We start from the raw sequence: 10,312 nt of genomic DNA, 5'->3' as shown, positions 1-10,312 counted from the left end.
TGCTCTGTTCTGACGACTTCCTCTTGATCCAAGTATAGGTTTCGCATTAGCATGATCAAGCGTTCTGGGATTCCCATTCTTCTCAGAGTCAGCCACAGTTTGTTATGCTCCACACAGTCAAACGCCTTTGCATAGTCAATGAAACACAGATAGATATTCCTCTGGTATTTCCTGCTTTCAGCTAAGATCCATCTAACATTAGTATTCACAGTTTAGTGCTTCTGTTCCGCCTCCGAGTGACGGCTTAGAGCCAGGGCCTGGGGAGTGAGGTGGCCTCCAAGGCCTGGGCTGGTGTGTGCTCAGGACAGTGCAGGCCGTCGGCAGGAGGAGGAGGGGAGCGTGTGGCCGCTCACCGCTATGGGCAGTAGCCCCGCTGCCAGGACACCAGAGCTGGTGAGACCTGGCTGCCCTTACTGCGTCGTTTAGATTAAACATTCTGTACAAGAGTCCTGACCGCCAGTGGACACTGCAGAAGAGATTCGCCCATGGAGCCACCAGTGGCCCAGCCGCACAGCTGTCAAGTCAACACGGATTCACGAGGCTGAGTGGGGCTGAGGGGTCCGAGGTGGGCCAAGCAGAACCGAGGAGGGCCGAGTGGGGGCCAAGGGGGGTTGAGGGGGGCCAAGCAGGGCCGAAGAGGGCCGAGTGGGGACCAAGAGGGGCCGAGTGGGGCTGAGGGGGGCCAAGCAGGGCCGATGAGGGCCGAGTGGGACCAAGGTGGGCCAAGCAGGGCCGACGAGGGCTGAGTGGGAGCCGAGTGGGGATCGAGCGTGGGCTGTGGGCTTCCTGCAGTCACGATCCTTGATAGGAGCAGAATGGCACGTGTTCCTTCCATGGAGCCCTGGTGGGTTTGAACCCCTGATCATTTGATCAGCAGCCAAGTGTTTTAACTATCGAACCACCAGGGGCAGGAGCAGATAAAGTGCCAAATTCCACATCACCACCTTGGCCACTCTGGTTGCTAAGCTCTGAGGTATTGCACTGGCAACCCAAATGTACATGGCTCGAATCCAACAGCTGCTCGGCAGAAGAAAGCTGGGTGATCTCCCCCTCCATCTGCCCCCTGGAGGGCCCACTACGGCCAGTTCTGAATCAGCGCTCCACGGCATCAGCAAGTGCTGACCACGAGGTTTGGTTGAAGCCAAGTGGGGTGTTCACACAGTTTGGTTTGGTGTTGCTGTCCCACAGTTCTGTCCATCTGGTTGCTTCAAAGCCACGAGGGACACAATGTTGAAGAGGAAAAGAAGACTTCCCAGCTTTGGTGCTGAGGGACACTTCTAAGTCTGTGACTTGTGCACAGAAAGATTCGTTGACAAACGGACTGACATCCTGGTGGCCCTTCCCGGTTGCGTGTAACAAGGCAGCAGCTGGGAAGATGAGCCTTCGGTGGTTTATGCGCACGAGTGGCTGACGGTAGATGCAGACAGAGGCTCAGGGACGTGGGGTCACCCTGGCCCTCGCGTGTGGACAGAAGGGTTTGAGTCCCACTGAGGGATTCTAGGGACTGTCACACGTACAAGGTAGTAAGCAAAGCTGAGAGGCAGACTGGCGGAGATTCAGTTACGAGCTTGGACTGGTGGTGGCTGGAACCTGTGCACCTCTTGCTGGCTCAGGGTGTGCTGTCTTGGGTTTGTTGACAGTTCTGCCAGGTCTTGGCTTTAAGGTACAGCAACGACAGGGTGCAGCAGTCCTAGGTAGACCCTTGGGACCAGACACCAGCTCACAGAGCCAGCCTTGGGGAGCGCCCCTGTCCCTGGGGAGTGGCCTGTCCCTGTGTGGAGTGACCTGTCCCTGTGTGGAAGAGCCTGTCCTTGTGTGGAGCTGTCTGTCCCTGTGGGGAGTGACCTGCCCCTGTGTGGAGCGGTCTGTCCCTGTGGGGAATAGCTTGTCCCTGTGTGGAGTGACCTGTCCCTGTAACAGCCTGTCCCTGTGTGGAGTGACCTGTCCCTGTGTAGAGTGACCTGGTCCTGTGGGGAGAGGCCTGTCCATTGGAAGCAGCCAGTCCCTGTGGGGGTGACCTGTCCCTGTGGGGGTGACCTGTCCCTGTGGGGGTGACCTGTCCCTGTGTGGAGTGACCTGTCCCTGTGTGGAGTGACCTGTCCCTGTGGGGAACAGCCTGTCCCTGTGGGGAGTGGCCTGTCCCTGGGAAGTGGCCAGTCCCTGTGGGGGTGACCTGTCCCTGTGGGGGGTGACCTGTCCCTGTGGGGATGACCTGTCCCTGTGGGGAGTGATCTGTTCCTGCGTGGAGTGACCTGGTCCTGTGGGGGGTGACCTGGTCCTGTGGGGAGCGGCCTGTCCATGGGGAGGGGTGCGCTCTTTGAGGGGATCCGAGTTGAGCTGACTTCAGCTGTGGTGTGGGAAGTGACATCTGGATAGGTCCTTTGTGTGGAACCCAAGTGCTAATTTATTCTGATTTCCCCCCTTGGTTTGGCATACTGGGGCATGTCTTTTGGGCAGAGGCTTGGAGAGCCTCTTGCTCTTAGCAGGGATGAGCCTGGGGTGCTCTTGGCAGTGCTGAGCGGCGGCCTCTGTGATGGTGGGTCTGTGTCAGGTGTCAGTGGAGGCACCCTGTGAGCCTTGGAGATGTCATGATGTGGGAGCGGAACAACCGTGAGCCCCGAAGGCTGTGCTTCAGCCCAGGGCAGATGCCGTGAGCCCGAGAGCTTGGGGACTTCCATTGTTAGGGTCTCATTTGTTCTTTCTACATGGTGAGTGATAGGGGCGATCTGGACGTTGCCAAGTTGTTGTGACACAGCAGATTGTCTTGATAATTGTCCCCATGCACTGCGTGTCCCCATCACCAGGCAGCTGGAAGGAGGTCAGCATAAGGAGGGCAGGCTTGCCCCAGCCACGGTTTAACTGCCTGGTAGTGTCTGCCTTGAGCAAGGATACACACCAGTCCCTCCAGGGAACAGACCGTGATCACCGCCGGTCGGTCCTGTGAAAGCGGAAGTGGGTAAAGGCCTCAACAGTCCTTTGAAAGCCTGATTGGCTGAGGCGTATTCCCAGGCGTGACGGCAAGAGCCTTGTCTGGGTGATGAGATTGGCAGCTGTAGCTTGGATTTTGCGTTCTTTGAGCTGCTGTCTTGCGATGACCCCATCATCTGACCAAAACAAGAATGATATTTGGGACTCTGTGATGGGTGGGTGCATGCAAGGCTTGAAGAAGAGACAGTTTTAGGAATGAGATGAATCGTGTTGTTAGGTGTCCCTGAGTTAACTATGACTCATAATGACCCTGTGAACAGCAGCCCTGAACCCGTGCTGTCCTGCGCCACCCTCGTCCTCTCTGACACACTTGAGCCCGTTGCTGCGGTCACTGTGCCAGTCCATCTCATTGAGGGTCTTCCCCTCTTTCAATGACCCTCTACCTTTTGGAGCAAGATGTCGCTTTACGAGGAACAGCCTCTTCTAGTAACATGTCCAAAGTCCATGAGATGAAGCTTCGCCATCTTTGCCCCAAGGAGCATTCTGGCCGCTCCCTCTCCCAGAAGGTGTTTGTGGCCGTCCACGGGATGCTCAGCACTCCTCTCCAACACCACAGTCCAAGGGCATCAGTTCTCCTGTCATCCTTTCTCAGTGTCCAGCTCAGACACACAGCCAGTTATCAGAAAGACCATGGCCTGAGTCAGGAGCACCTTAATCTTCAAACTGACAGACCATCAACTATTCCTTTGCAAATTCAAACTGAAGCGAAAGAAAAATCAAACCCACAAGAAACAAAATGTGATCTTAAGTCGATCCCACTTGAATTTAAGACCCTGTCACCACCTCAGGAATAGGTTCGAGTAAAAATCAGATGAGTTTAGAGAGGAAATCATCCATGAAGAATACGAAAGGTCATTACAAAGACAGAGGAAGAAAAGACCCAGGTGGATGTCAGAACAGCCCCTGAATATTGCACTACAGTGCCAATAAGTCAAAGCAAAGGGAAGAAATAAAGAAATTAAGGAGCTGAATAGAAGATTTCAAAGGGCAGCACGGGAAGACAAAGCAAAGTATTGCAATGAAATGTGCAAAGAGCTGGAGTCAGAAAATCAAAAGGGCCAAACTTGCTTGGCGTTTCTGAAGCTGAAGGAACTGAAGAACACACCCCAGCCTTGAGTGTCAATACTTAAGGGTGCTTTGAGTGGGATGAGTGATCCAGGAAGCAATAACAGAAGATGGAAAGAGTACAGTCTCGGTACCAAAAAGAATTGGCTGACGCTGAAGAATTTTATGAAATAACATGTGATGAAGAGGCAATGGTGATGGAGTTCAAGCTGCTCTGAAGGAACTGGCAAAAAACAAGGCCCCGGAAATTGATGGAAAACCAATTGACATATTTCAACAAACTGATGCAACCCTGTCTGTCCTCACCAGATCATGCCAAGAAATCTGAAGGACAGCTACCTGGCTGACTTACTGGAAGAGATCCATATTTATTCCCATTCCAAAAACAGGTGACCCAATAGAGCGTGGGAATTCTTGAACAATATCACTAATACCACACACAAGCAAAATCCTGCTGAAGATCATCCAAAACCAATTGGAACAGTACATTGAAAAAGAATTACCAGAAATACAAGCTGGGTTTAAAAGAGGCCATGGCACTAGGGATGTTACAGCCAGTGTCAGATGGATCTTGGCTGAAAGCAAAGAATACCAGAGGAATGTCTATCTGTGTTTCATTGACTATGCAAAGGCTGTGACTGTGTGGATCACAACAAATTGTGGGTAACGTTGAGAAGAATGGACATCCCAGAACACTTGGTTGTGCTTATGCGAAAACTCTATTTGGACCAGGAGGCAGTCATCAGAACAGACCAAGGAAACACTGCATGGTTTAGGATCAGGAAAGGTGTGTGTCAGGGAGACGTCCTGTCCCCATGCCTTTTCAATCTAGATCATTGAGGAGGCTGGGCTCTATGAGGAGGAATGTGGCATCAGTATTAGAGGAAGACTCATCAACAATCTATTCTACTCAGATGATACAACCTTGTTTACTGAAACTGAGGAGGACCTAAAGGATTTGCTGCAGACGATGAAGGACTGTAGGCTGCAATATGGATTGAAGCTCAATATCAAGGAAATGAAGATTCTTATCACTGGACAAATTGACAGCATCATGATAGAGGAAGAAGAGATTGAGGTTGTTAATAATTTCAGGTTACTTGATTCCACAATCAACACTCTTGGCACCAGCAGTCAGGAAATCAAAAGAGAAGTTGCATTAGAAAAACCTACTGTCAGGAACCTCTCCAAAGTGCTAAAGAGCAATGATGTCAGTCTAGAGACTAAGGTGCACCTAATCCAGGCCATGGTCTTCACAATTACCTGTTATGTATCAGAGAGCTGAACAATGACCAAAGATGACAGAAATAGAATTCAAGCCTTTGAGCTATGGTGCTGGAGAAGAGTACTGAACTTACCATGGACCTTCAAGAGAACTAACAGGTCTGTCCTGGAGAGATGAAGCCAAGTTATTCATTGGAGACAAGGATTTTGAAGCTATGTCTCACATACTTTGGATACGTTGCTAGGAAAGACCAGTCCTTGGAGAAGGACATCATGCTCTGAAGAGTGGAGAGACAGAGCAGGAGAGGAAGATGCTGGACGTGATTGATTGGCATAGTAACTAGGGTAACAAAGGTAGGTGAGTTTGAGGCAGTGAGATTGGCTCAGGATAGAACAGGGTTCAGAGCTGTTGTGTATAGGGTCGCTATGAATTGTAGGCAACTTGGCTGTGCAAAACACCACCCCCACCCCCACCCCCTTCTGAGAAGTCCCTGACAGCATACTTGCCTAAACCTGTATGTCTCCTCATTGTGGATCTGGGTGAAGTGAATTTGTTGACAGTTTCAGTCTTCTCTCCATGTATCATGGTGCTTATTGATCAAATGATGAGGGTTTTCTTGATGTTGAGATGTGATCCACACTGACAGCTGGAGTCTATGTGATCCACACTGACAGCTGGAGTCTATGTGATCCACACTGACAGCTGGAGTCTATGTGATCCACACTGACAGCTGGAGTCTAGGAAGACATTTTACAGACATATGTAACATGCTGGTATACACATACCTGAAGTACACAGATGCGCACATATGTACAGACATAACACATCCACGTACGCGTGTACAGCTATGTATAGACAGACAGAGCATGCACACCCATAGAGCTCTACATGCACACAGACATAACACACAACAGACACAACACAAAACATACAAGCGTGTGATGGGGCACTCAGATTCTTGGAAGGTTTCATGTTAGTTTCAGAGAAGGACTCTTTCTTCTTCAACAGGCAGGTGGCTGGACCCCTTTGATTTTGTTCAAGGTTTCAGTCAGTTGGGGGAGGGTCTAAGGGCCAGTGGAAAAGACAGAGGCCCTCAGTGAGATGAACTGACAGCACGGTTACAGTGGGGTCGGAGGTGGCAAACACCTGACCGGCTGGGCTTCATTCCACTGCTCGTAAGGTCTCTGAGGCTGAGCAGATTCGAGGTCACCTATGGGCAGCGGGACCGCTGAGGACCTGGTGGTGGGGGTGGACTGGGGGACACCATTGCTGGCTGAACTGGGCAGGGAGCTGCCTTTCAGCTTGAAATCGCAGCCCCTCAGTTGGAGAAACGCTGACCACAGTGCCACCCTGTGGTCGAGGGACAGCACCGTCATGGGTGGACTTCCTGCCGGGCCAGAGCTGCCAACGGTTGAAGAAAGAGTGAGAAGCCAGTGAAGTTCATTTTAGCAGCAACCTGATGACGACTCTCCTGTGTTCGTAGTAGCTTTGGCCTCTAATCCTTCAGCACACACCACAGTCCCTTTCCAGCTCTGTGTCTGAATTTACAGCCATACTTCCTGGCCACAGAGTTCCAGATCCTTCAGGAGTGGTCTTCGCTCTCCCTGTGTTCTGCTGGGTGCGTGTGTGTGTGTGTGTGTGTGTGTGTGTGTGTGTGTGTGTGTACAGGAGCTGGTCATGCTGGAGCGTCAGTACCTGTGGTACCTGTGGCCGCCAATGCTGGGAAGGACGGGGAGGGGGAGGGGTGCCAGGGTCAGCGATGCCTCCTGTCACTTTATGGAAGGAGGTGCAAGCCCAGCATGTGACTGGGCATTTCGTCTGACTTCTTCCTGTCTCCTCCCTGTCCCCATCCTGACCACAGGCTTCCCTCTGGACCAGCCTGCCTACCTTGGCTGTTTGTGCTCTGTTAGAACGTCTGCCTCTCACTTCTGTGTTTGGAATGTTTAATGGGAACGTGTTGCTGTCGTCAGGTGCTGCTGGATTGGCTCTGACTTATGGGGACCCCATGGACAGCTGGAGACAGAACCCTGTCTGGGCCTGCATCAGCCTCACACCCTCTGTTTTCCATTGTTGTTCTGGTCTGGCTTGTTGAGGATCTTCCTCTCCTTTGCTGACCCCCCACTTTTCCCAGCATGGTGTCCTTCTGCCAGCCCTAGCCCCTCCTGGCAGCAGGCCTGGAGTGTGTGGGACAGATTTCGCCGTTTCTTCCTCTGTAGGGCTCTACAGTCACGATTCCTCCAGGACAGACGTGCTTGCTCCATTGGCCATCTGTGGGAGATGTCCGCGGGACACTGCCATTTGTCGTCGTGTGATGGCTTGCATGCCACTTTAAGGCTGGAAGTGGCGCTGCTCATACTTCAGACACCAGCAGGGTCACCTGTGCTGGACAGGTGTCAGTGAGCTTGCAGACCGAGGCAGAGCAGGAGCAGGCTGGCCGCCCCTTCTGAAGTGATGAGCTCTCGGAAGCCTGTTTTCATCCTGCTCCACAAAGATTTTAATCTTACTTTGCTCTAGCACCTCCGTGGATCCTGGTGGCACAGCTGTTAAAGTACTCTCTGCTCACTCAGAGGCCAGTGGTGTGAAGCCCCCAGTGGCTCTGTGGAGGAAGCGCCTGCAAGTAGGAGGGCTGAGGAAACTCTGGGGGCAGCCCCGCACTGGAGCTGCCGTGAGCTGGACCCAATTCGACGGCTCACCCAGCCCTCCACTAGTGCCCGATGTCCAGTGCTGGTGGGGAGTGCCTGGAAGTGACGCCTGCTAAACTGACCACACCCAGGCACTGTCCCTTGAGTTGAGGGGAGACCCTAGGTCCCCTTCCCATGAGATGAGTCACCCTGGGTGTCAGAGGCCACAAGGTATTCAGTGGCCAGTTTTCCAAGTAGTTCACCAGCCATCCCTCCAGGAGCCTCTGGGTGAACTGGACCTCCCGCCTTGCGGCCACCAGCACAGTGAGGTGGTGTGAGCAGTGCCCGGACACTTGCTTCTGGGATTCTGGTGCCTCCAGCTCCAGCTCATGACCGCCTGGGTGTTGACTGCCCGGGTGTTGGAGTCACTCAGCTCTCCTCAGGGGTGGTAGTGACTGGCTGCTCTGAACGAGGGCATGGGGGCTTCCTCTGAGGGGGCTCTGCACACACTTAAGCTGCAGCTGGGGGAGTGAGCAGATGCGCTCCTGGGGAGCCCAGAGTTGGGGAAGCATTTGCACTACTCAGGTGAGCCCTGAGTCAGGAGAGTGAGCATTTGCACCCCCGGGTGAGTCCACAGTCAGGGGAGAGGAGATGCACCCCCCCCAGGTGAGCCCACAGTCCACAGAGTGAGCAGGTACACCCCTTGTGAGCCCACAGTTGGGGGAGTGAATGTTTGCACCCCCAGGCATTCACATTGACCAGCAGGGCAGGTTGTGTGCACCCATCTTGTAGATGGGAACGTTGAGACGTAGAGAGAGACCTCCACGGTGCCTCTGCTGGTGGGGGTTCAGAGCCAGCCCAGTGAGTGGCCATAGGCTCTCTGTTCCCTGGGGTGCCCTGTGTAGCCCTGGCCCTGTCCCTCCCCTGCCAGTCTGTGAAGCCGCTGCATGTCAGATGGGGCAGTGACGGCCATCTTGCCTCCCTCCAGCCACCTGCGTGGACATGCAGCTCCATACCTGTGGTGACGTCCCTTACAACCAGACGGCCTTCCCCACGCTGCTGGAGCACCGGTCCCGGGACGCCGTGGAGGCCAGCACGGAGTACATCCTGCTCAGCGTGCTGTCCCACCTGCTGGAAGGCCAGTGCAACCCCGACCTGCGGCTGCTGGGCTGTGCCGTGCTGGCCCCTCGCTGTGAGGATGGCCGCCCTTGGAGGCCCTGCCGGCACGTGTGTGAGGGCCTGCGGGGGGCCTGCCAGCCAGCCTTCGATGCCATCGACATGGCCTGGCCCTACTTCCTGGACTGCTCCCGCTACTTCGCCCAGGTGGAGGAGGGCTGCTTTGACCCCCTGGAGAAGCTGCGTGGTGAGTGGGGGGCTGGGCACCCAGGGGGACCGAGCAGGACCTTAGTCCCCTCCTTACCACCATCCAGTGAGCCTGGCTCAGCGGCCGCGGATGTGCTTCTCCTGTGCACCCACCGGTTAACCCACCCCTCACTGAGGGGCTGGTCCCACTCACAGCGGACCATCTGGTGGGTTTCCACAGCTGTAGGTGGTAGAGGAGGAGGTCAGAGTTTTACAGAGTCAAAGTCACTGCCTTTTATGACTTCGGTGAGTGGCAACTGATCCATAGCTGACCCTCCAGCAGCCTGTAATTAGCACGGCAGACGACTGGCCATCTTTGGCCCTCAAAGCAGTTGGTGGCTTAGAATGGATTTGAACCACCGGACAGGCGTGCCTTTGGTGAGCAGCTCACCTACCAACCAATGAGGCCACTGGAGGCCCCATGGGAGGAGACACAGGGCAGCTGATCTTCTCCGTCAAGGAAAGCAGACACCCAGAGAGGCGGCCATCTGTCTTGACTCAGTGACCCTGTGGGATGGGGTTCCCAGCTGGGAAGGATCCCTGGTGGGGTGGTCCGTGGTGGACTGTGCTGTTAACCAGAGGTTGCCCGGTCCTGGAGGGGAAGAATGGACGGTCTCCTCCTGAGTGACCCACACTTTGGAAATGCAGTGAGGGGTCAGCTGTGAGGCAGGCGCCACGCGGTACGTTTCTGTGATGTTTGCAGACGTTGAATGCCACGGCTTCTGCCCACAGTGCAGCTGCTGGGTGCAGACTGCAGACCTACCATTAACAGACCAGCATTTAATCACCATTCCGCCAGGGGTCAGATGATGACCTACTGCTGCCGTGCAGATCCCACTCACTGTGCCCTGGGGACAGTACGCTGGGGGGACAGTGACATGGGACAGTGCCCTGGGGGGACAGGATGCTGGGGGGACTGTGACATGAGGGGACAGTGCCCTGAGGGGACCATGCCCTGGGGGGACAGGAACATGGAGGGACAGTGCCCTAGGGACAGTGCCCTGAGGGGACAGTGACATGGGACAGTACCCTGAGGGGACAGTGCCTGGGG

The 10,312-nt window shown here is 54.4% G+C and overlaps 1 protein-coding gene across 1 annotated transcript in view; it reads left to right on the top strand.

The window, feature by feature from the left end:
- Positions 1 to 8,892: 8,892 nt before the first annotated feature.
- CPZ (carboxypeptidase Z) overlaps positions 8,893 to 10,312 on the top strand; it is a 17,994-nt gene continuing 16,574 nt past the window's right edge. The window contains exon 1 of the mRNA XM_006893621.1: positions 8,893 to 9,262. Coding sequence (XP_006893683.1) covers positions 8,902 to 9,262 — 361 coding nt within the window. The 5' untranslated portion in view covers positions 8,893 to 8,901. The remainder of the gene's footprint in view (positions 9,263 to 10,312) is intronic.

This window comes from Elephantulus edwardii, unplaced genomic scaffold, assembly GCF_000299155.1.
Source record: "Elephantulus edwardii isolate Elephantulus edwardi_28Jun2011 unplaced genomic scaffold, EleEdw1.0 scaffold00129, whole genome shotgun sequence".
NCBI lineage: Eukaryota > Metazoa > Chordata > Mammalia > Macroscelidea > Macroscelididae > Elephantulus > Elephantulus edwardii.
This window is presented reverse-complemented; position numbering and strand designations above follow the sequence as displayed.